Below are 25,738 nucleotides of genomic sequence, written 5' to 3'. Positions count from 1 at the left end.
GATAGAAAGCAATCCGTGTACTACCACGGCTCTTGTTTACTAGCCCTTTCCATTCTCCTCCGAAAGAAAGAGCTACTATGTATACTTAACTTACTGCCACGAGCTGCTCAGACTAGCGCTCGCTTGGCATTTGGGTACGGTGTAGCTTCTGTTCGGGTCACTCTCCCAAGTGACTGTTCCGCCACTGCTGATCTTCACGAACTTGTACTGAATTGATGAACCAGCCGCGAATGGGATTGTAATGGTCCAGACGGGGTTGCTAGAGGTGTAGCTGTTTGCCGAAAGAGTGAGACCTTTAGCTGGCGTCCAGTTGCCGAGCTGCGCGGTGTTACCGGTGATTTTGATTGTGTCACCAGGAACGGTGGTGATGCGGTGTGTGAAGGAGACCGAGACAGCTGTCGGGCATGCGGTCGATGTAGCAGTGGCAGTCTTTGTGGTAAGGGTGGTACCAGTGGTGGGCGTAGCGGAGCCAGCAGTAAGGACGATGGGCTCACCATTGCTGACGGTTACACAGATCCTACCGCTGCCGTCGGCGGTCACCGCGGCTCCGTTTCCGTAGACGTTTGTCCATTTTCCGTTGGCCTTTTGGGTGTTGAAGCAATGCTGCTGGTTGGAAGTGCTTCCGGCATTCGTAGTAAGAACGATAAGGTTACCGCCTGCACGGCTCCAGGCGTAGGCGTTGTCCGCTACATACAAGTGAACATGGTCATCAGCGGCAAGACCTCCTGCAGACTTCCTCGCGGCAGTCAACTTCTTGATGGCCTGGTAGAGGTTCGCGTTGGTGTTGAAGCCGCTTCGCCATAGGTCCTCTCGGTTGGCTGGGTCGTCACCGCCAGCGTATCCTTGTTCGGTACCGTAGTAGAGGATGGGAATACCTCGTGCAAGGATGACGTAAGCCAGGGCGTTCTTGAGCAGGGTCTGATCGTTCTTCACGTTGAGCCAGCGCTTGTTGTCGTGGTTGTCCAAGAAGGTACCGAGAGCAGATGGGTCGGGGAAGGTGTTGCTGACGGTGTTCATCATGTCTACGAGCGCCTGGGATGAGCCCTTCTGTTGGTAGAAGTTGTTCATGGGGTAGTAGACCGCGTAGTTCAGAAGACCAGGCATGAGCTTGGCGTACTCGGCAAGGTAAGTTGGGCTGCCATCGAACACTTCGCCGATGCTGTAAACTCCCGTCGCAGAAGAGAATCCGGGCCAGAAGTCTTTCTCGACGTGCTTGACGGTATCGATGCGAACGCCATCGAAGCTGTACTCCTTGACGAGCCAAGAAACCCAAGTGTTCATGACGCTGCGGATCTCGGACGATTGAGTGTTGAGGTCAGGGAGACCAGCAATCTGGCACTGCTCGACGCTACCTTGGTTGCTGTAGTTGATGTCGCAGGCGGAATGGTATGAAGAAGCTTGGTTTAGTGGCGAAGGGCGGTTGTTCGTGATCGCACCTGGTCCCATGTGGTTGGCAACGACATCGACCATGACATAGACGCCCTGTGCCGGATTAGCGGATGTATAAATTTAATGTTGCCTGACTTAGTCGTACCTTTGCATGAGCGGTGCTAACTAGGCTCTTCAGATCGGCAGCAGTACCGTAGTTTGAGTTGATGGCATACAGGTCCTCAGCCCAGTAGCCATGGTATCCAGCAGCCTTGTCTACGATTGTTGTTAATACACATAAAGTCCAATGTTGACGAGCGAACCGTACTTGAAACGACCGGAGTGATCCAGATGGCATCGAATCCTAGGCCCTTGATGTAGTCGATCTTGGACTCAAGTCCCTTGAAAGTTCCGCCACAGTAGTTGCCAAGGTTGCTGCATGATGCGCCTCCAGTGTCGCTGCTGCTGCGAGCAACACGGTCAGTGAGAACGAAGTAGATGCTGCGAGACTTCCAGGCGCTCGTGTCGGCCGCTGAAACGAGGGAAGTGAAGCCCAAGAGAGCAGTGGTGATGAGGTTGGAGAACAACATCTTGATCAGCTCGATGCTTTTCTGAGCGGATGCTTGAAGTTGCGAGGCTGTGATGCTTTCGTTTTGGATGAGGTCGGCCGCTGGATTTATAGACGTGCCACGCGTGGGTATCACAAGGCCACCCAATGTCCCTCAGGCTACCCCACAAAGTTGCCTTAATCCCGAGTAAGGCTTACACGGCCTCGTGGTAGACTTCTGCGCCTCTCTGCGGTAGTCGAAGATACTAAGAAGCCGAAGTATGGTTAGAAGCCGCACAGAGAACGATGGTGATGCTCCGGACCGTCATGAACCCACTGAACGAAGTATACTTGGGCGATCATAGTACTCGTGGCGATCTCTCGGACCGAGTTAGAGGCGTCCAGTGTGCCTCGTGGACGTTTGAAACACATCGGTGGGGTACAGAAAACGGTCAAGGGCCCCGATCAGGAAGCTGCGGAATACTAGACCTCCGACTTTGCCATGGACGCAGTAGTATTGGCCGCTGCACTTGTTTGGCGTATTGGCTCTAGGGCAGACTAGAGGGTGGGAAGGCTCAGGGGAAATGAAGGAAGTCGCAGGGTCGAAATGAGGGTGGCGGCGTAAGCGAGCTGATGTGCCTCGGGATTGCGGCTTAGCGTCACCATCACGATCCGCCGTCCCCGCATTCCGGTACTTTAGTACCGCCCAAGTCAATTAAGGTGCGGGCCGGACAGCGTTCTGAGGTCTTCTGACCGTTCTGCATATGCGTCAGCGCGTCCTCTGTTTGCTGACGCGCATTGTTACCGACAGCGACCCAATGAACGCGAGGCCGCTTTCACGACCACGACTAAGACGGCAAGCCTCCGAAGAGCGCTAGACGCTTCCATTAGGGCATGTACAGATGGCGGACGCCCTCCGACTTCTAGTTGACGAGCTAGAAGAGAATCCGCGGGTTTGGGGATTTCCACGAATCCACGTGTTGAAAGGAGATTTTTCAGAGTCTGGAGCCGAACACGACCACAGCCGACATGACGCGAAGACGTTTCCGGGGTGCAGGATTTGGACGATGGCGCAGATATCGACCTCGCATCAAGAGCCTTGCAAAATGCACTCACCGAAAGTTTACATGCCGAGGTGCTGCTTGGAGTATGAGCCGACATCAACCCAATGGAAGCAAAGCATGCTTGATATGCATGTGGAAGATCACGATAACCGCGGGCAGGAAGGAAGATTCTCTTGTTCGTGAAGTGGTCATCGGAATCGCTGATGGTGTGCCAATGTCACACGCGCACTCCTCTCGACCATGGCACTCCTCATAGTCGAAATGCATACGACTAGACGTGAAGTAGCTTCAAAGCGTGTCGTCTTGCTTCTCCGTCTGCTCTCTACCTAGGTAGTCGGCGCTCGGGATCTACGGCATCATTGTTACAGCGCTTCAGAAAAGCGACTTCAGCAGTGACTACTGAGAATAACCACGTCGCATCAACAAACCTGTAAAGTGGCCTTCGAAATCTGGCTGGGTCACGCTCAGCGTTCTGCTCTGCCAGACAATGTCTTTGTTGTCGGAGATATGGAGGTAGTTCGACAAAGCCATTCGTTCCGACGATTGTCCCCTTTGTGGACCAAGCTGTATAACATGGACGATCCTTAGTATGTCGCGTGTCTTGTTTTCCAAAATCACATCATCACCGACAGTGACCAAATCGAAGGATCGCCCGCATCTCAAAGTTTCTCTTACGCTTCATGGCTTATGCACACCGCACGAGGGCTGGAGCTCGCCACACTGGCTACAATCTGCGCGGTATCCCGATACCGGCAGCAGTGATACCAGCGGCACCAGCGGCACCACATCCAAGACAAGTAGTCAAGAATACTGTAGCTAGACGAATTCGGAACGAATGGCTTATCACGCGGCAAAACAGGAGAAGCAGAGGCTTGGGGCGAAATGGTAACACCTGTTTTCGCCTGAGCGGTTTGCAAGCGCTATTGCATCTGCCAAAGTTTCTTCAGTGGATCATCTCACACAATAGCACACAAGGTAACACGACTGTTTTCCCTTGTCGTCCTGTTGACGCTATTCAAGCGCAACTAGCACAGGGCTTGACGCTGGGTAAAAGCGATACCTCGAAGAAAAAGAAAGACGAAGAACAATCAGAAGATCTAGAAGACTGCCCCGCTTGCGCAGTCAAGGCTCTAGCGCAATTTTATTGGGGTAATCAAAATCTCAATGCTGCTGGCTATCCCATGCCACTGCCCTTTAACCATACACTGCTAGATGCGGTACACGATGTAGACGACGTATTGCGTATGTTTACACCTGGAGCGGGTGCAGGGAACGCGCAACAAGATCCAGAGGAGATGCAAACGAGATTACTGACGGCATGCCTTGAATCTGTTGATCACACGTAAGGTGCCCGAAAGATACTAGACCGGCTTGTGCTAACAAACGAGGTAGTCTCGCAGTTAATACCGAATGGAGAACTCGCTATGAAGCACTCTTCATTCTTCAGCTTGATATGAACCGAACTTGTGCATGCGGTGCTGCCCGGACGTTGCCTGCAGGTACCAACGTTGACGGTATCGGGTTCAATAACGTCGCCATTCTCCCTCCGGGTACGAGAGATAGCGTCACAGATGCCATGAATCGACACTTCACGCCATCGCCTTTGGGCAATCTCCCTTGCGGTACCTGTAACATGTCACAGCCGTTCACTGAATCTATACACATCGAAGGGTCGCCCGAGTACCTCCGCATCAAGCTCAGTATTGTCCACCAAGGAGCCAAGAACTTCAATCCTGTAGTCCTCAACGAATATTTGGATCTCGCTCAATACCAAGCCGTTGGCGGCAATCCACCGTCGCTCAAGTATCGACTGAGCAGTGTGCTGTCTCACTGTGGACGACATCTTAATTCCGGACATTGGTTAGCGAGCGCACGTGGTCCCGATCACGTCTTTTACATCAATGATGCTACGGTCACCCAGCAAGACGCACCCTCGCGGTTGAGAGCTAACCCACAAATGAAATCGCAAGCTGTTGTTTTAATGTACAGGCGAGTACATACTAGGTAGTGTCTAGGTGAATGCTGTATTCGGTAAGCCCGGAAGGTCGGCAAGTCGACGTTCTCTACTTCTCGCGATCTGCCAGCAGTTTTTCCAATCCAATAATAGTAATAGCTCTAACTCAGACGTCCGGAACTCATTCGCTTTTCTTCTCACTTACCAATGCCCCGTTGTAAAACATCACACTGAAGATAGCCGGGACGACCCGTCTATGCGCGTCTGTCTGATCCCCTGAACGACATCTCTGCCACGTGCTTACGTCATAGCTCAATGTAACAGGCAACTGTGAGTGCCAAGCCCAGGCTTTCCGTTTGTATCTACCTAGAGTTCCCCGCCTTCCTTACTTCCAACCCTTCAAGTGCTCCACGATCAATTCCGAGCGCAAGGCTGAACGCAGCCATGATGACTACATTTCACCTCTTCTCCAACCTGCCCGCCGAACTGCGCTTTCGTATCTGGCACGTCGCACTCGAGGACGACTACACCGACTTGAAGGGACGCCATCGCATTATCGAGCTACACAACTACAAAGCTGGCCCCCAGGTGGGCGTCGCTGTGTCTCGCCGTTACCCTACTCTTTTCGAGGTCAGCCGCGAAGCACGATGTGAAGCTGCTAAAGCCGGCGGCGGAGGGTGGACTACTGTACGTGTTGTGTCCAGTATCAGTAACTTGTTTGGGACGTTGACGCGCTGACATCCTCGTCAATGTATAGGTGAAGGCACGATTCGACGGCAGACAGGAGCCAGGCCATACCACCAGCTTCAAGATCTACATCAACTTTTCACACGATGTAGTTCTCATCTCAGATCGAGCCATCTCCCAGCAAGCGCCTGTGGCTATACTCAAAGTTTACTACACGAGTCCTGAAGCTACCAAAGTACAAGTCTTGATGACTCTACTACCGAACGACGTCATCAAGAAAATCGCGCACCTCATGCTTACTACAACCGGGGTACGTTACCAAGGCGAGCGTCTCGAGAACTTCTCCTCACTCGAACGTCTTCATCTCTACGTCCGCTATGGCATGTATGACGTCATGTCCCCAATTAGGCAGCATATATCGGAAGCATGGAGGCTCTTGGACTCAGAAGCACCACGTGTGTCGTGCTTTCCCCCCTGCCGTTCTACTACCGGCGACTCCGTTCATGAACGGGACACTATGGCTTGGGTCTCAGATTCTGGCGTCATGGATATTGAGAGTGACGGTATTCGCAGGGTCGAGTGGGGACTGAGGAAGGACTTGTGGGTTCCGAGGGCGAAGAAAGGAGGGCGCACTCTGCAAAAGATTGGCTAAGGAGTGGAGAAGGTGGGCATGTCTTGTATGCGAAGCGCATCGGGCTGCGGAACTATATGGCGGAACTCAAAAGGAACAAAGGTTTCACCTTACCCATTGAGCAAGACAGTCTGATCAACGAAGCATAAGCACCACCACCAAGGAACCCAGTGTATGTCACAAATCGAGAACCAGGCAACGAAGGATAAGAATAAATTCTGCTCATCCCCAGACCCAAACTCCTGCTATGCATACCCCTACACACCCTGCACCTTCCGATAACTCGGCGGCTTGAGCGTCCTCCTCAACAACTTAACCGCATAAGGCGGCACAAGACTAATCGCCGCAATAACCGCAAACTTCCACCAAAACGCCACACTGCCCACGTACTCGAGATCAAAGTACTCCGTCAAAAACGGCACAGAACCAAAGTAAATCGCCGCCGTACCCACAATACTAGCAATCATAATCCAATGCCACGTCGTAACCTCCATAGCCACCATAACAAGCTCATTAACGATAAGCACGGAGAAACTGACACTGACCATCTTGAGGAAAGTGGGGTCAGGTGCCGCAGGCGGTGTTGTGGATGTTCCCACGCCGATGAGGAGTTGAGAGAGACCCTGTATAATGGAGCCCTGGTAGACAGAAACCGCGACCCAGATGAAGAAAGATTTATAGCTCAGACTACGTCCTGTTTTGAGTTCAGCGTACAGTTCCGGGTAGAGGTTCGCCACGCTCTCGTCGACATCGCGGTCTAGCACGAGAGAGAACACAGGCATCATGGTGTAAATCGTGCTGTAGCCGACGAGCAAAAAGTCTTTGTATAGAGCGTTGGGCTCAAAGCTGCTGGCGATTGAGAAGACGGTTTGGCAGATACTGATGATGAGACCGCGGTGGATGACGAATTGACTTAGTTTCGCGGAGCGCTTGTAGCTGTTGCGGCCGTGCCAGACCAGCAGTTTGACGAGGTAGCAGAACTGTTCGATGGAGAAGTCGGCTGCGAGAGAGGCTTGGCGGCCCTCTTTTCCTACGATGCCGACGCCTACGTCTGCGGCTTGGATCATGGAGACGTCGTTGCCGCCGTCGCCGATGCAGCATACGCGCTTCTTCGTGAACTCGCGGATGAGGCGTGCGACGTCGGCTTTTTGGGTGGGCGAGCATCGGCAGGCTACTACGGTGGGGAGTTGCACGGCGACGGTGATGAATTCTTGACGGAAGTGTTGGAGGAATAGCGCGAGTGATTCGCCGTCGATGAGGAGGCAGGCGTCTAGTTTTCCCCGGAGGAAGTCGAGGGACGAAGAAGCCAGGTCTTTGCGCTTTAGCTTGGCGATGGTGTGGACATATTGGCCGCGGGCTACGAGTTTGGAGGAGACGGCTACGCAGCGGGCTGTTTCTACCTTGTCGCCTGTCAACATCCAGATTTTGATACCTGCGTTGCGGAGGAGTTCGAGGGAGGGTTTGACGTCTTTTTGTAGCTTGTCTTCGACACCGGTGACACCGAGAAGTTCCAGGTCGTTCTCTAGATACTCCTTTACGACGTTGGCGACGGCGGCATCACGGTTGTTGAGGGCAAGCGAGGCCTGGGCATGCTTGGTGGAGAAGTCTTGGTAGATCTGCGCGGAGAGCTTCTTGCGGCCGACGACCAGTGTTCGGAGACCTTCCCGGGCCATGTTGGCTGTCTCTTCGTCGAGCCAGTCGTTGGCGGCAACAATGGAGGTCATGACAGTGTCGGCACCCTTCTGATAGAACCATATCTCGCCACTATCATCAGAGGGTGATGATACTGGGCCCTGATAGAACTTCACGACAATACCCATGCGCTTGCCTTCTGATGTGAATGGAAAGACATTCAAAATGCGCACTTTGACAACAGTGTTCCCGCTGTCGCATGATAGGAGAGTCATAGATTCGCGGTCGCGAGACAAGAGCTTCAAGCCAACAGCCTCGGTCCATCTGACGATGGCAATCTCATCGGGAGATGAGGCTTGGTATGTAGTCACTGTCTCCCCGTTCTCTTCTTCAGTTGTCGGCGTTACATTATGGCAGAGGGCTAGGGCTAGCACAACATCGCGGACCCGGGATCCAATCTCTCGGCGCGTACGAGTGGCTGAGGTGAGAGGTGCGATGTATGCAGAAGAAGGCGTGACAAGTGATGGGGCTTCACCGGCGGGTGGTGCGAAGCACTGGTGAACGTATGATGACACCTCGTCCATGGCCTCGTTTGCGTAGGAGACTGTGCCGACGTGAATCTTCTTCATGACCATCTCTACGTACTGTTAGTAGTGTCGAGATTACTTCATGGTTGAACATACCATTCTGTGTCAGAGTACCTGTCTTGTCGCTCAACAAGTACTCAATGCGACCCAGGTCTTCTGGGATTGTGCTAGTCCGAACGATAGTGCCTTTGATGCTTTCATCATGCTGTATGAACCATGCATAGACCGACTTGCCCATATCGAGATTGACACGCAGACCTACTGGGACAATAGTGGAGAACAGAATGAGGAATCTCAGCATTGACGCCCACCATTGGCGGCCTTCGATGACCTGGAATCGCGCGAGTGCCACTAGGATGAAAGAGAGCGAGAGGGTGAAGATACATAGCCACTTGGTCAGAGAGTTTATCTCTAATTCAAGCAGACCAGTCTTGGATCTTGAAGGCGATGTAGAAAGCGCTTGACGAGTTTGTGGGCCGGTGTACACGACCACAGCCAGTAGACTGCAGCTTGATGCAACGACAGTATTCGCCCAGATGGTGTTGTCGATGTTCAAGGGTGCTGACTGCACTTCTGTGGGGGATGTCGTTTCTTCGTTATCATGAGGGTCATAATGTCGCTGTGTCTTGGGTGGCAGTTCAACGGTTCCGTAGAACTCATTGACCTTCTTGTCCGGTTTGCCGGCCACGACGCGGAGCCGGGTGTACTCGCCAATATCCAGATTCTGTGTAAGTGGCGAGGTCAGGCGCAGCTTCCAGTCGGTTTCACCGTCCAACTGATCTGTTCGGATGAAGGCTTCTCCCGAGGTTCCAGAAGCTGTGGCACTGTCAACCTTGGCCGTGTCGCCGGTGTCCATGCCATCAATAAGCGCAGCCGATGAACTTTGCGCCTTGGTGTCATCTTCAATAGGCGCTGCATTTTCGCTGGAGTAGCTCTTGAGGAGCACCATGTCGGCAGGCACTCGCTGGTCCTTGCCGAGTTTCACGACGTCTCCAACTCTGAGGCTCCGAGAGGGTTTCACAACTTCCCAGTAGGTGCATGTCGCCAGGCCCTTGCCCGAAAGTCGCTGCTCCTCGTCATCAATGTCTGCCAACCGACCCTCGTCCTTGGGCTGCTTCCTCAGGCGCTTCTTCCTCTGCGAGTTCTTTCCGGGCGCGACGCCGTTCCCGAGGCTGTTCTCCTCAAACTTCAGAACGGTGTAACCCTCCGAGTTTGCTTCTGCGTCTCTCCGCCGTCGAGCAATATCATCCATAGCCTCTTTACTCAGCGTTATCGTCAAGACGAAAGCCAGCGGTGCGATGTATGTCGACAGGTAGCCGATTCGGAGGACGGGTATGACCTGCGATAGGGCGACGAGCAGAAAGTACATGTTGATGAAGAAGGAGAACTCATTGTAGAGGGTGCGTGGGAGGAAACTCCACGGGGTGTATTTGGCATTCGACACGGCGTTCGCGGGGAATCTCGAGGTCTGAAGCTGGCCGACGGAGATGGTGCGCTGGGTGGTGGGATCGTGCTCCTCGTCGGCATCCGACTCTCCAGCGTCGTCGCCTAACTGTATGGGGGCGTTGTTCTGGCGTGAGAGGAAGCTGGGCAGGCGCATGTTGGAGCCCAGGCGGGAAAGAGCGCTCGGGGGTGGCTGCCGTCTTCTCCGTGGTGTGTGCTGTTCAGGCAAGAGCGGCGAGTCGTCATCGCCCGACTGGCCATAACTGCCAGCAGAGTCTCTCTTGGACCCTTCATCGTCGTCCAGCAGCCCTCTTAGGTCGTCCTCTTCCGGCTCTTCCTTCTTCTTGCTCGCGCGCAGCCTGCCGACTCTGAGATTCCTCAGCGGTATCCTCGCGCCCAGCTCATGGTATGGCCGTCGTTGCTCCTTGGACTGGCGCCGTGGTGGTGTAGCGGCGGACTGGGAGCGGGAGGCCAGAGGGTCCAGCTCCTCTAGGTCGAGTTCCAGGTCCGAGTCCTCGTCGGGCGCATTCGGCTGGTGGTACTGGTGGGGAGCGGCCATGGCTCATGGGCGGGCGAAGCGAATGCTGGCTAGTTCCGCCTCATGTGCGACGGGCTGGGTGTGGTTATGGCTGCGAGGGTTGCCTTCGGGGGTCCGCGGCGTTTCGGGGGTGTCTGAATGGGCTGTCTGGGCGACTCGATGTTTTGTTTCGGCGGCCGAGCGCTGTTTGGGCCGTGTCAATGGTGTATGACGTAGTCCCCGAGAATAGTAGGTGTCGCAGAGGGAAGGGCGGTATGTGAATAGTAGAGTCCATCAATATGTGTCTCGACGTCGCGTCACTCATAGCTGTGTGGCGCAGGCGCAGGGCTGTGGCTAGAGGACAGGGTTGCCGCGGCGGGCCGTTTCAATGTCCAACCTTGGGCGCGGGAACAGCTGGCCAGATCGCTTTCCCACCCTTCCTGCCAGATTACCTACGATGCGCCCGGGGATCGCCTCCGATATTTGATTCTCGCTGCCTTCCTGGACGAAGATCGCGACTTTCGCAGTTGTGCGACACGCAGAGCCCATGCTCTTCTGCTTCTCTAGAGGTACGTAGCCATGTTCTCCGTCTCTGACGTAGAAAGGGATGGCGATTACGCCTCTTGCGGGTCGCGTTCAAGTCACCGTTGCGCCTTCCTTTCACGCTCAGTCATATGCACTTGCGTTTACACAAACTCCTCTCTCCTGCATAATTCTCCTCGGTTTGCATATTTTGTCCCACGAGGCGTCTACCGTGGCATGTCAGACCTCGCTTCACCACCCCGACCGAGGCCCAACCTTCTGGCCACGGACCCCCAATTCCAGTGCTGACTGCCTGTGCAGTACTTGTAGATACCCTTTGAATTACCTAATTATCCCATAATGGACGAAGACGGCCCCAACTTTTCCTACGCCTACGGTGGCGCGCCTCCCACCCCCTCCACAGCCTCGAACGCATCATGGAATCCCGCACTGCGCAACGAGAAGGAAGCGAGTGCACCACCTAGCGCGAAACCCACGAATCAGTTCGCACAAACCAAACCAGAGTCGTCAGAGGAAGACGACGAGGAAGAGGATGACAGTGAGGAAGCGGATGAGGAGGAGGACGACGATGAAGAATCGGAAGAGGAGAGCGAGGACGAAGAGACTCCTTCAAGGCCTGCAGTAGCTGCACCCCTCGCACCGGTACCGGCAGCCAAGCCCGCGCCCGAAGTAGCAGAGACCGATGAGTCTACTGCGCCCGACGACACTATACAAGCGCCACCAAGCGCAGAAGCACCTCAATATCTCGAGCCCCTGGAGGGTGGAGCAGACGGTGCCGACGATGAAGATCTCGCCAGTGCCACGCAGGCACTCAATATTACCGAATCACAAGCGACACCAGCAAAAGCCGAATCAAGTGAGGAGGAAGACTCTGACTCTGAAGATGAGAGCGAAGACTCGCGACCTGCAGTGCAGATACAACGGGAAGAAAGCTCAGAAGAAAGTTCAGAAGAAGAGGCGGAACCCGAACAGCATCCCGAGGAGAACTACGAGCACCAAGGAGAGACCACAGCTCTGGAGGATGCTATGACGGATAGTGTCAAAGTGCCTTTGGTAGCAGACACGGAGGCTGATGAATGGGGCGCGTCCGGCGACGACCCCTTCGATCTTGGTGGGAAACCACAAGAACCTCCTCTGGAGACACCCGTGGCGGAGGCTGTTGGGACGACCGTCGGAGACGACACTATCGGAAATACCACAGTAGGCGGAAACACCGGAGCCGACATCGACTGGGGCAATTCGGAAGAGCAGGAAGATTTCTTTGGTTTGGGCGCGAGCCAGCAGATCGAACCTGCGCAGGCGGTAGACCAAAGTCCTGGCGCGCATGTGGTACAGGCCGAAACAAAAGCTCCCGAGAAGAACGAGTGGGATCTGGATCTTGACCTGGACGACGACTTCTTGCCTGACCAAGAAGAAGCACCCGTCATTGAGTTGAGCGACGACGAAGGCTTCCTCGAAGATGAAGCGCCAGCACCCGCACAGCAACCAACGCAAGCCGCTCCTTCAGGAACCGCAAGCCGATATGCTCCCCAAACTCCTGCAGTCGCACCTACGCCTGCCCCAGCGGCGAACCCGTATGCCCCTCAGTCGCAGCCCGCGGTGGCACCAGCTTATGATGGCTTTGGACGGAATATGGCTTTCCAGCAGCAACAGCAGCAGCAACCACCTCGACCACCAATGGCGAGTTCAGCGCAAAGCTTCGTAGACAAGTCCAAAGGAGGTTATGCTTCGCCATATGATCTGCCGGAAGATATCGTAACTACCCGAAAGCGACCAGCTCCTCGAACAACAGTGTCTGCTATACAGCCAACCCCACCACCCCCGCGAACTAGCAGTATGTCTTCGAACGCGGGGCCTCCGCGGCCGCCATTGTCGTCGAGCATGTCAGTTGCTAGTCTGTCTCCACCCTCATCAGGCCACTCCATGCGGTCTCAGATGACCGGCATGCCACCACCGGCCGCACCTCCAAAACCCGCGGTCACAGCAAAATCACCATCGAGTGACTTCTTCGCCGAACTGCCTGTTACTTCCAAGCCTCGCCCATCTGGACGCTACACCCCGCAACCGAATATGCCTGTTCAACCTCCAGTCAGCCATCCTCCCCCGCAACTTCCTCCAAAGGAGCGCACCGCTTCAACCTCGTCCTTACGGAATGAGTTCATCCCAGATGCCGCCAAAGTCGCTACTCCTCCTCCCTTCAGACAACCAGAACAATTGGCCATGTTCCCTACCCAGCCATCGGTACCTGCGCGAACAAACAGCCTTCCCGTTCCTCAGCCAGTGCAAGCGCCTCCTTCCACGAGCAGATACTCTCCCGCTCCGCCTCCGTCAGGACCAGCTGCCAATTCACGGTACTCTCCTGCGCCCCCAAGTGCACCAGCGGCGAACCCGCGATACTCGCCCGCGCCTCCGCCAGGACAGCCTCATGCTCGTTATCAGTCCGAGCCGCATAACAACTTGACCCGGACTCCTTCACAGCCTTTCGCGCCCCGTACTTCCAGCCCGCTAGCCTTTCATAGCATGCCCCATCAGCAGGAGCAAGCCCCCGAGAACAATGCTCAATATCCTCCAAACCATCAGGTCACGCAATCGGCTGATGGAATGCCCCGTCCACCATTCAGAAGCCCACTGGGTGAGGTTAGCGAGATTGAAGAGCAGGAGCCAATTCTGAGTTCGAGGCCGCCTACTGGACGATCAGAGACGCCACCTCTAAGAAGTACACCTTCATCAGCAGTCGGCTCACCACGGAAGACCGATGGCTATGCACCAAGATACCAGCCGGCCCAGCCGGCCGTCCCACAACGCTCTCATTCACAATCTCCAACAGCGACTATGAAGCAGCCTGCATACAGTATGATGCCTTCGTCTTCAGTCTACGGCGGCCGGCCTACTACTTCAAGCTCGGTCAACGTCATCCCCCATCGTCGACAGGCGTCAGTCAACTACGACTTCATTGTCCCCGAAGACGAGCGCTCGGCAGACCCACTCGAAAGATGGAAGGGTCATCCTGTGTTCACATGGGGCCTAGGAGGCAATGTTGTCACGAGCTTCCCTAAGCAGATTCCTCGCTACGGAGGTGGCGGATCAGCGCCGATGATAAAGAGTAGCCCTGGTGAGATTCGCATCCAGAGTGTCAAGGAGGTTCTCCCTCTGCCAGAAGACGTTGCCAAGTTCCCTGGTCCCCTCAAGGCCAAGGGCAAGAAGAAGGATGTGTCAGCATGGCTTGGCCGTAAAATCGAAGCACTTGAGAACCAGTCTAAAGAGCCAGGACTCGAACACACTATGAACGAAGACGAGTTGAAGCGCGTGGATGATCGCATCCTCCTTTGGAAACTCATGCAAGCATTGGTCGATAATGATGGCAAATTGGAGGGTACTCCTGCAGAAGCCGCTGTCAAGAAGCTGCTACTACCTCCAGGTGACGAGACATCTGACGAAGCCGGTTCATATTCGACGGCAGCGGACATTGTCGGACGCTCAAGATCCAACACCTCCAACCTCCAGGCAGAGCCCATCGATCCCCGCGCTGTTGAAGATCTGCAGGGCATGCTTGTCAAGGGTGATCGCGAGAAGGCTGTCTGGCATGCTGTTGACCAGCGCTTATGGGGCCATGCGATGCTGCTGTCTTCTACTCTCAGCAAGGACATATGGAAGCAGGTTGTCCAAGAATTCGTTCGAAAAGAAGTCAAGAAGGCTGGACGCAACAACCAGGCGCTGGCTGTATTGTACGAAGTCTTTGCTGGTAACCACGAGGACTGTATTGACGAACTGGTACCTGCTTCGGCTCGTGCCGGATTCCAGATGGTGAGCGCTGATGGTGTTGGCGCAACCCAGAACGCACTCCAGGGTCTAGACAAGTGGCGGGAGACAGTTGCGCTGATTCTGAATAACCGTAGCGAAGGTGACGCATCAGCGCTACTCTCACTTGGAAGGCTTCTGGCTCAATACGGTCGCATTGAAGCTGCACATGTGTGCTTGATCATCGCGCGTTCGGTTCTGAAAGTCAGCGGAGTCGATGACCCGCAGGCTGATCTTGTTCTGATCAGCGCTGACCATCGTCTCAACCCTCTGGAGATGGGTGTCGAGATGGAGCCAATATTGCTGACCGAGGTATACGAATTCGCGCTATCGCTGTCATCTCCCAGCGGCTCGTATGTCATTCCTCATTTGCAAAACTACAAACTTGCACATGCATATCAACTCGCCGAGAATGGGTACCGGACAGACGCACAGGCATATTGCGATGCCATTGCAGCGGCAATGAAGGCTACAACTCAGACCTCGCTATACTACAACGCTGCTTTCATCGCCAGTCTTGACGATCTGAGCAAGCGACTGTCGCAGTCTCCGAAGGATGGATCGTCATCGTGGATCTCGAAGCCTAGCATGGACAAGGTTGGAAGCTCGCTTCTATCAAAGTTCAACAGCTTCATTGCAGGAGACGACGAGGACAACACAGCCAACAAGTCTGGTGGGCCAGACGGACCTTTCGCTAAGATCGCTGGTAATAGCCCATCCCTCACGCCCTCACAATCGAGCACTGATCTCTACGGCGCAATGTCTGGCTATGGCGCTCCAACGCAACCACCTGTTCCCGGCAACTCAAGGTATGCACCATCGAACGCGTACGCACCAAGGTCGTCTTCAGAGCAGCAACGATCTCGTTATGAGCCTCAAGGTCGACCATCGATGGAATCGAACGACAGCTTCGGCGTGCGCGCAGCATCTGACACCTATACGCCTATGACACCTACGTCAAACGTGTACAGCCCAACTCAAAATCAACTGAGCCCACCGAGTGCACGCACGGCAGCCAAGGCACAGTCGTACTCACCCCTTCGTCCGGAGTACAGCCCAGCTCAGCCATCCTTCGGTAGTCCTTATATGCCCACACCACCTGTCGGAGAGCCTTCTCTGGCCCCTGCATTTGGTGGCTATCAGCCTCAAGCGAACTCAGATGAGCCGACAGCAAACGAGCTCACCTACGATCGATACGGACCTTCGTCATCCACCTTTGAGCCTCCAGCGTACCAGCCATACAATCCGGATGAGGATGACAAGGAAGATGACAAGCAGATATCAAAGAAGAAGTCTTTTATGGATCTTGACGACGATGACGACCTTGCTGCCCGCGCCTCGGCCTTGAAGATTAGTGGAGGCAGCAGCTCCAAATCAGACGCAGACAAAAAGGCAGATGAGGCATTCCGCAAAGCCGCCGAAGCAGACGCTCAACGCGACAAGGAAGCTGCAGCAGCAAAGAAGGGAGGATGGCTGTCTGGGTGGTTTAAGAAAGATCCCAACGCCGGTCCCGGTCCCATCAAGGCCAAGCTGGGAGAAGAGAGCAGTTTCTACTATGACACAGATCTTGGCAAGTGGGTAAACAAGAAGGGCGGCGCGGCAGACACGGGTAAGCCCGCTGCAACACCACCACCTCCACGTGCTGGACCTCCCGGCGGCGGAGCTCGAAGTGCCTCAGGTAGCGCCGCACCCACACCGCCTATGGGTCCTCCCGGCGCAGGTGCACTGCGTCCACCTACTTCCAACCCCCGCTCGTCGTCGCTGCCGCCGCCAATGGGTGTCGCAGGCTCCCGCGCTTCTACACCCGGCATCCCAGAATCCGACGAAGAGGGTTTCGCTGGACCCAAGCCACCTACGCTGGCTAGACCCAGCTTCGGTGCTGCATCCGGACCGCCATCACGGCCGGGCACTGGTATGAGCAATGCTAGTAGTATTGACGATTTGCTCGGCGCTCCGCAGGCGAGAAAGGGCCCCGCGGGTAAGAAGAAGAAGGGTGGACGCTACGTCGATGTCATGGCCAAGTAAAAACATTACGGGAAACGATCAAGATATGGAAACGGAGATAGATGACCGTTATCAGGACGCACATGTCAGGGATGAACAGCATGGTTGTCATGAAGGATTCGGGCGCGGCATACAGGTGTTCCTGCATTAGAAGGAGTAAATGCATTAGTCTCGCATCCCGAGCCCATGTCTCGGGTTTCGAAACACAATTGTACTATTATATTATCATTGTACTCTATCCTATCATGCGCACCATCACTTCAGTATCGCAATCGTGATAAACGTGTCGTGTGTCCCACCCCGGGGGGCGGCCCCAGCCTGTCCACTTTCCTCCCTCCACAAAAGATACGAAGAACGGCCTTTTGCTCGGAGCTGTTGCTGGCTGGGCGTTGACCATGTGGCCCACTGGGGGCCGATTGGGCTGGCGGTGGTCGACCCCACAAGAACGGCAAACACACCCGATTACGGAGATGACGCATTGTCCGGCTAGTTGATCGGTGACATGCGCTTTCGCGTGGTCGGTATCGCCAGGGTCTGGCGATGGTTACACGCGCTGCGCGCAATGGCTATCGTGCAGTGGACTCGAGTGTCTTGTTCTTATCGTTGTCGCTTACTTGATGTGTGGTATATGCATGTTGTTGGGTGGGTAGTTTCTCGGTGCCATATCAGCACAGCTAGCCAGCCCTGTCGACGCCTATCTCCCCGACTCCGACTCGTGCTGTGGAGCGAACGATTGCAGCGTCGCATTCGCAGCTCTCCCAGCTCCCAAGACCGCTAGGATTAGTATTAGTCAGTCTAGCCCTTTGGTGGGCTTGAGCCAGCTGCGGGGAATTCGGCGGCGCTCGCGTGGTCATCTTTTTTATCTTGGGTTTTCGTGTTCCTTATCCTGTTGACTGATGCTATAGCCCTGCTGCCGCGCTGTTATCGCGGTGTTGTTTTTGTTCTTATACTGGACCGTTCCGAGGTTGCGACATCACGATACGGTGTTTCTAGGTCGTCGCATTTCCCATCGCAGCGCAAGGATTCGACGCGCAGTAAGAGTTGGTTTTCTGGATTGATCGTGGTATACCTGGACAAAGCGAGACAATCATGGCGAAGAGCGTTTCCGTGACCGAAGGCGGAGCAGGAGGAGGACAAGATGCCACACGAAGACGGGCTTCGATCAACGACCCGGGCGCCGACGCTGCCCTGGCGAAAATGGGCTACCAATCTGAACTCCCACGGAATCTGAGCATGCTGAGCGTCCTCGGCATGTCGTTTGCCATCATGGCCGTTCCATTCGGCCTCTCAACAACACTCTACATTACGCTTACGGACGGGCAATCGGTGACTGTGCTCTACGGCTGGATCCTCGTCTCCCTCATCTCGCTCGCCATCGCTGCGTCCCTCGCTGAGATCTGCGCTGTTTACCCCACAGCCGGCGGCGTGTACTACTGGTCCGCCATGCTCTCCACGCGCGAATGGGCGCCCATCGCGTCGTGGGTAACGGGCTGGTTGACCTTGGTTGGAAACTGGACGGTTACGCTTTCGATCAATTTCTCCGGTGGCCAACTCATCTTATCGGCTATTACGCTGTGGAACGAGGACTTCGTGCCGAATGAGTGGCAGACTGTTCTCGCGTTTTGGGCGGTCATGCTGATTTGCATGGCGATTAATATCTTCGGGGCGAAGCATCTCGATCTGATCAATAAGATTTGTATTTATTGGACGGCGACGAGTGTGGTGGTTATCATGGTTGTGCTGTTGACGATGGCGGATACGAAGAGGGATGCGGAGTTTGTGTTTGCGCATTATGATGCTAGTCAGAGTGGATGGTATGTTGTCTTGATATGGAATATGAGACAGTTGGGCTAACTCTTCTGCTAGGCCATCAGGATGGGCTTTCTTCGTCGGTCTCCTGCAAGCTGCATACACGCTGACAGGCTACGGCATGGTCGCCGCCATGTGCGAAGAAGTCTCGAACCCGTCCCGCGAAGTCCCCAAAGCCATTGTTCTCTCCGTCGCAGCAGCCGGTGTCACAGGAGTCATCTACCTGATCCCCATTCTCTTCGTCCTTCCCGACGTACAACTCCTCCTCGACGTCGCCAATGGCCAACCCATTGGCCTGCTGTTCAAGACCGTCACCGGTAGTGCAGGCGGCGGCTTCGGCCTCCTCTTCCTCATCCTCGGCATCCTCTTCTTCGCTGGCACAGGCGCGCTAACTGCTGCATCACGCTGCACCTATGCGTTTGCTCGCGACGGCGCTATCCCCGGTTCGCGACTCTGGGCCAAGGTAGACAAGCGCTTTGACATCCCGCTCATGGCGCTCGTCCTCTCTACAGTCGTCGACTGCCTCCTCGGCCTCATCTACTTCGGCTCCTCCGCCGCGTTCAACTCCTTCACCGGCGTTGCTACAATTTGCCTCTCCACCTCGTACGGCATGCCCATCCTCATCTCTGTGCTGCGCGGCCGCAGAGCAGTCAAACACTCGTCCTTCTCGCTCGGCCGCTTCGGCTACGCCATCAACATCGCTATGATTGCGTGGATCTGCCTTGCTGTTGTGCTATTCTGTATGCCGGTTAGTCTGCCCGTTGAGCCTGCTACCATGAACTATGCGAGTGTGGTCTTTGCGGGTTTCGCGGCGATTAGTGTGGCGTGGTACTTCATCAGTGGTAGGAAGGAGTTTTCGGGCCCGCCTGTGCCGACGGATGCTGAGCCTGGGGAGGAGACTGTTGTTGCGGGATTGGCGGTGCAGGATAGTCGGCAGGATATTGAGGGCAAGGGCGATATGGATAAGGGTGTAGAACACGATAAGGTGTATTGAGTGGGAGATGTGATAGAGGTTTATGTACTTTGAGACTGTTTGGTATTATACTTTCTATAATCTAGAGCTCACACGAAAACTTGCAATCTGAGCTGCTGTGTCGAGTAAATCCCTCGATGTCGTGACTAGAAGAACGGATGATTTCCGCTCTAAGGTGAAGGGTGACGCCACAGGACGCTAAGCCACGGCTAGCGGGGGTACGCGGTTACGCGATCCACGGTTGGTCGCAAAGCATTCAACGCGACAAGCACCATCTCTCCCATGGACGTGTTGCCTGCCGCTGAGACTGATGGAAATGAGGTGAGTGCTTCTCTCAGTAGTGATATCCTCTTGTCATATCGTGTAATTTCTCATAGTTGAACATGCGGTGCGATAGAGTAAAGGAGTCGACTAACATGTGCAGCGACTGGCGACATTCCATAGTCGACCTCACCTACGATGACGACGATGCAGAGAGCGACGAGGGCCCGCTGTCCTCGTTGCCCTTGGCGACTGCCACACCGACTCACTCACTCACCTCCATGAGCGCGCCCTTGCCTCAACCACCCTCATCGCGGCCACCTCCTCCTACGACGCGACCCGCACCTGCATACGTAAACCCATACCCTCCGCTACCTGGAACCATGCCGAAAGCGACAAATTCGGCGAGTATGGGACGCCTTGGCCTGGCACCTAACACTTACGTGCCGGTTCCTGGCCAGCCCAGCAATGGAGCAACCGACTCAAGGGCAGCGAAAAGAATCAAGACATCAGACGGCGCCTCCAGATCGTCAACACCACCTGCAAAGAAGCCGACTCCAAGCAGAGGGATACCGCCGGCAGCGCAAGCCGCCACACTGGGCAAGTACAAGCTCAACGCCTGGGCAGCGGAATCCCGTGCGGCAGTACCTCCTCCAAGTGCCACACCGAAGCCCAGCGCTACCAATGCCAACAAAGCTCCATCCGTTCAGGATATCAACAAGGCGCTAAAGACGAATGCTGCGCCTATGCTCAACGGTGTCAGGACATCCAGTCCGCGCGCGCTTCACATTGGTCGCCGGCCAGGTAGCAGCTCAGGTCCAGTCAGTGCAGCACCACCGACACGAGAGATACCACGAACGTCACAGGCACCGGCCATTCGACAACAACAATCCCGTGAAGCGACTGCATACAATGGAGCGAGTGCGGACATGCCAACTAGAGGCCCAGGGAGACCGCGCAGTCGCCCTTCGCCAGGTGCAGGCAACGTCCCATCAAGGCCGAACTACTTCGCGGGCCCTGCGAAGGAGCAGATTCCAGATGAAGATGGAGATAGCGTCATGTCCGATGTCTCGTCCTCAGCAGACTCTGTGCCGCAACAGCCATCGGACAAGGTGAAGAGCGGAAATGTCCATCATGGTCTCGGGCCAGCAGTCGCTGCATTCCACTCATCTACCCTCCCTAAGGGCGCGGATGTACCTGCACCGCCACCTTCCACTGGACGCAAGAAAACCATGAATCCGTTCGATACGGCCCAAGATAATTACCTTATCTTTCTCAAAGAGGTCAAACAGTTCACATGGGCACAAATCACAGCGGAGTACAACACCGACATGTCTTACCGTCCATATGCAGCACTTCAGTCTCGCTACTCGACCTTCCTCAATAAGAGGGACCGATCTCAAGATCCCTCAACGTTGATCTTGCCCCCTCGGTGGGCTGCAGAGGCGGATGTTGACTGGAATGCCATCCGTAGTACCAGCGCTCCATCAAGAGGGCCGAGGAGCAACCTGCCCGCTTCGCAATCTCACCAACCTAAACGCCAGGAGCAGGCAGTGCCGAAACACCTACCAGTTCAACAGACAATCGAACACGACTACTCCTCAGGGGGAGACTCTGCACCTCGGCGAGAGCGATCGCGTCGGACACAGCGAGTCAATTACACATGGCCAAAGCAGCGGGGTGTCCCGGCAGCTGGGATCGAAGAGGAGTTCATGGAAGACAACTACGAAGCCTTCGCGGACGATTTTGGTCACGCTCGGTCAGAGACGTCTCCAGAGGACGATATTCCTCTGCCTAGTAAGGCGATCGCCGTCGAGAACGAACCTGTAGACGTTCATTTCAATGCAGATGATGCTGAAATAGGATTGAGTCTCCGACGTGCGAAGTCGCGCAAGGGAAGGACCAAGAAAGTGCCATATCTCAGCACTTCGCAACGCCTGTCAGTACAAAACCCGCCTGCAGGGGACTGGGACCAGTTGTCTAGTCGCGATTGGCAAGGAACTCTAGTACATGTCGACTTTAGCCCAGACGAGATCGCTTCGGTAGAGAAGGCTATTGCATTGACGAGAAGAACCACACCCACAATATCACGGCACCGCACAAAAGGAAGGCAGCTACGCGAAAACTTGAAGGCTTTTACAGAACCGCAGATCCTTCGACTGATCGAAAGCCTCCTTCATCGTTTGCCTTGCCGCGATCGGAGCAGCATCCAAGCCTTTGTACAAGATGCATTAGCCGGCGATGTTGCAGAAGTACCGCAAATACAGAGGCTTGCAGCTGCGCGACCTGACACAGAGATGCAATCAACCCAGAAGCAGTCCACAACCTCGATCATCCGTCAACGTGAGCTAGGCCTCCAGTCCAGAAGAGGCTGGCATAGTGCGTCAAATCCGCTTACCTACCAGGTCAAGAACAAGTATATGGATACCATGGGACCGGCAGCTTGCTGGACGGGCGCATCAAGCGACATCCACACTGTTGCATGGGCGCCGGACGGTGAGCACTTTGCTGCTGGTGCTGTGGCTGTTGACGATCCAGACTCGATGCAGTACAATCGGCCGAACAACCTCCTCTTTGGTAGTGCCGTGGATGGCACAATCCATGAATTAGCAGAGCATTATAAGATTCGCGAGAAGACTGAGTCTGGCGCCAATTCAAGTCACGCCATGTTCGCCTCCCAAGACCCAAAGCTCTACACTACCGTTAGCTCGGTAGCGTTCTCGAATACCAGTCCGTACATGTACTCGTCAGGTTACGACGGACATATCGGTATTTGGAGAACAGACCTAGAGGCAACGCAGCCAATGCTAACTACGAAGCTCAACGTGAAAGACCATATCGATATCTTGTCAGTCAACCCTGTGAAATCTGGTGTTATAGCAACGGCAGCGAAGGTCTTCAATGAGAAGGCTATAAGGGTACTCAAGATAGACGAAGCGGAGCCATGGAACTTTACCAACTCGAAATTTCACTCAAACAAGGCTGTCGCGCGTGCAGATCTGAGGATTCTCCCTTCTGCTCTTCAATTCGAACCGACATGTGGCGGGCTTCTTCTTGCAGGCTTCGGTGCCAACCTGAAGGATACAGGCCTTGATATGACTGGCGATCTCTGCTTGTGGGATGTCGAAACGCAGACCCCATACAACATTCATGGATCCAACAAGAACATTTTCGATGTCACCTTCAATCCGAACCGCTCCAGCATGCCAATGTTTGCTGCCGGCTGCGTAGCAACAGGTTCCACTGTGAATCGCGGTACACGCTCAACGGTCCGCCTCTACGACGTAAGAGATGACACCAAGTTCACCTGTCCCTTGGAGTTTGAGTGCAAAGCTCTGGATATGAACGACGTAATCTGGTGCCCACATGACGAGCGACTCATCGCAGCTGGCTGTACAGACGGAAAGGTCTATGTCTGGGATGCGCGTATGCCAGATGATCCTCTGCGCATCCTCTCTCACGGCAGCTCTCTAATGCCCCTCCAAGAGGGAATCAAGCATGAGATTACAGACACCGGCATACGGTTCTTATCATGGGGCGAGAATGCCACTCGGCTTTACTCAGGTTCATCCGACGGTGTGGTCAAGGTCTGGGACGTCACGCGCGCAGAAGAGAACACGTTCATCAAGGACTTAATTACCACAGATTCCGGTATCATGTCTGCAGCTTTTAGTCCAGACTATAGCAAGCTTGTCGTTGGAGAAGTCAATGGCTCAGTCAACGTGCTTGAAGTCGGCAGAGATGACACTACAATCAAGGACGCAAATAGATTACGGTATATGCCTTATCAAGACGATGAACAAGACGACATCCAGGACGAGGATGGCGACATCACTCGTCTAGCACCGGAGTCCGGTATCACTGAAGGCAACTATCTATTACAGACGCAGCAGCTACAAGTTGCGCCTATGGGAAGTCTACCAATCCGACAAGTCGTACAGGGTGTGCACTACGCTGGTCCATTCGATGAGGGTATCGATGCGCCTTTCCTCCGCGAACAAGCACTGCAGTTCCAGCTCGGTCTTACACCGTCGCGAGGCCCTCAGTGTGACATCCCTGCCTGCAAGGACAACCTCAACAAAGTCACGAGCGAGGACGTTGGCGATTCGGGACGAAGCGCAGACCGTATCCCAGACGAACTGCGTCGACAATGGAAGGCTATCGACACTAAAAGCGCCATTATACCCGGCAAATCGAAGTGCACGTACTGTGCCCGCCCTGCCCGCCCGTCTACGACAGACAACAGCGACGTTGTCTTATGTGAGCGCTGCTCTTTCGCTTGCTTCCGCTGTGGCTCCGTCAACCCCATTGCTCCAGCTACCACCACACTCATTTGCGACTCCTGCGCTGGTGTCTGGGACATTGGCGTCCTCGGCTATGAGTGCGTTCAGCAGCCGTATGCTCACAACAGGCACATGCAGTTGGATGTCCCAGCGTTGAAGAGGTGGGGCGAAGAAGCCCATGCAGATCGGCAGGATGACTTCGATACGAATCACGGCGACGAGATGAATGCGCTGACTGACTACTACCTCTCTTTGGCTATCGACCGGCCGGAGAGTCCGCCGTTGTAGGAGCTGACGTTCTAGAGCCTGGCATTGAGGGGATTGGCTGTCGGGAAGAGACTTTGCAGAGGATGTGGAGATGGACACGTGTACATTATATTATGGAAATGAAGAGCGGAATAGTGGGAACAAGCGCCCGCCTATATTGAGCGGCGCTGGCGATGAATGATACCCCATGTTACCTTACTCAGTCAGGCCCTCGTTCTTTCCACATATATGGGTACCGCGTGATGATGGAGCGCATCATCATCACTTAGGAACTATACGCCTGGCGAGCCTCACTGGCAACACTAACTTGATTCTGCAGGGAAGCTCGCCATGGGATTCTCGACCAAAGGTTTTTTTTTCCGAGTCGCACGAGAACATGAAAGATCATGCCGTCGTCTTTTGACGCAGATGAGAGCGCAGCGACATGCCTCTGATAGCTTGACGTTTGGAGTTTGTAGTCTTAGATTGGTAAGATGGTGATGTGAACGTCCTTGCAGACTGCCCAACACATACCGCCTAATGTCACGACACTGCGTCTTATGAAGTGAGTCGCTAGGTGATTTTTCGGAGGAAGAGAGACAGAGTCTTCTCCATGCGTTGTGGACATATGCATTTTAGTATTTATAGAAGAGGACGGGGCGAGATCTTCTCCACATAAAGCAGGCAGGTAGTATTTTTAGGATATCGGGGAATAGGAAGGCGAGGTCTTTTCATCGAAAACCCAGCTTCAAGTTTCAGGAATTGGGCGAAAGAAGGAGGGAGACGTTCTCCATGCGTTCTGCCGCTGTGCGATTTTAGAATTTAGAAAAGAGAGGAGGCGATGCTCTCTCCATGTGGTACTGTATTTCCCATTTTGGTAATGTGGTAAGAAGTAGATGCAAGGAAGAACAGAGAACAGCAAGATAGCGAAAGCTCTCATAGCTGCTTTCTCGCTGCGCTGTGCCGAGACGGTCATACCACAAATGGTGTACTTTTTAAAGTCGACGCAGCGAGCAGCATGCAAACAGCAAGGCACTTTTTTTTGGTTTTCTGTTCGTTCGCAGAGGCCCGCTCGCAAACATGAGTGTGGGGCTAGACTTTTTAGGTCCAGCGTTCATGTCCTTGGCGCTCTTGCGTTTTGCAGACGAAGCGATCCAAGATATTTGAAGCTGGAAGGAAGCAAAGGTCATTCGCACGCGCTTTACGAGTTTTGTAAAGGGTTCTCTGAGTTTTGTGGAAGAAGGCGCAGAAGCGACCACATGGAAGAATGTTCGGCAGTCTTTCTGGGAGGCGACACCCATGACAATTGCTCGCTGCTTTTTTGAAGTAAATCACCAGCAGTATGGTGAAGAAGTGAGGAGGAAGAGTGCGTGGAAAGGTTGCTTTTATAT

The 25,738-nt window shown here is 54.5% G+C and overlaps 6 protein-coding genes across 6 annotated transcripts; 4 read left to right on the top strand and 2 right to left on the bottom strand.

Moving 5' to 3' along the window:
• Nucleotides 1-90: 90 nt before the first annotated feature.
• Nucleotides 91-1,958, bottom strand: J4E85_009582 (uncharacterized protein; the record flags this gene model as incomplete). The annotated part of the gene is made up of 3 exons (XM_051473802.1): nt 91-1,482; nt 1,535-1,644; nt 1,697-1,958. 3 exons carry the CDS (start codon nt 1,956-1,958, stop codon nt 91-93), a joined length of 1,764 nt encoding a protein of 587 aa, XP_051322587.1.
• Nucleotides 1,959-5,380: 3,422 nt separating this feature from the next.
• Nucleotides 5,381-6,272, top strand: J4E85_009581 (uncharacterized protein; the record flags this gene model as incomplete). Its single annotated transcript, XM_051473801.1, has 2 exons — nt 5,381-5,620; nt 5,691-6,272. 2 exons carry the CDS (start codon nt 5,381-5,383, stop codon nt 6,270-6,272), a joined length of 822 nt encoding a protein of 273 aa, XP_051322586.1.
• A 236-nt stretch (nt 6,273-6,508) lies between these two features.
• On the bottom strand, nt 6,509-10,472 carry J4E85_009580 (uncharacterized protein; the record flags this gene model as incomplete). Its single annotated transcript, XM_051473800.1, has 2 exons — nt 6,509-8,520; nt 8,567-10,472. 2 exons carry the CDS (start codon nt 10,470-10,472, stop codon nt 6,509-6,511), a joined length of 3,918 nt encoding a protein of 1,305 aa, XP_051322585.1.
• An 840-nt stretch (nt 10,473-11,312) lies between these two features.
• J4E85_009579 (uncharacterized protein) lies at nt 11,313-16,796 on the top strand (the record flags this gene model as incomplete). Its single annotated transcript, XM_051473799.1, has 2 exons — nt 11,313-15,580; nt 15,743-16,796. The coding sequence occupies 2 exons, from the start codon at nt 11,313-11,315 to the stop codon at nt 16,794-16,796; spliced, it is 5,322 nt and encodes a 1,773-aa protein (XP_051322584.1).
• A 1,068-nt stretch (nt 16,797-17,864) lies between these two features.
• J4E85_009578 (uncharacterized protein) lies at nt 17,865-19,578 on the top strand (the record flags this gene model as incomplete). Its single annotated transcript, XM_051473798.1, has 2 exons — nt 17,865-18,589; nt 18,642-19,578. The coding sequence occupies 2 exons, from the start codon at nt 17,865-17,867 to the stop codon at nt 19,576-19,578; spliced, it is 1,662 nt and encodes a 553-aa protein (XP_051322583.1).
• A 295-nt stretch (nt 19,579-19,873) lies between these two features.
• J4E85_009577 (uncharacterized protein) lies at nt 19,874-24,389 on the top strand (the record flags this gene model as incomplete). The annotated part of the gene is made up of 2 exons (XM_051473797.1): nt 19,874-19,878; nt 19,982-24,389. The coding sequence occupies 2 exons, from the start codon at nt 19,874-19,876 to the stop codon at nt 24,387-24,389; spliced, it is 4,413 nt and encodes a 1,470-aa protein (XP_051322582.1).
• Nucleotides 24,390-25,738: the final 1,349 nt, after the last annotated feature.

The sequence above is a fragment of the Alternaria conjuncta genome (assembly GCF_024043145.1).
Source record: "Alternaria conjuncta strain BMP 0040 chromosome Unknown scaffold_17, whole genome shotgun sequence".
NCBI classification, from domain to species: Eukaryota; Fungi; Ascomycota; class Dothideomycetes; order Pleosporales; family Pleosporaceae; genus Alternaria; species Alternaria conjuncta.
The sequence above is the reverse complement of the archived record's forward strand: the minus strand, read 5'-3'. Positions and strand labels throughout refer to the sequence as shown.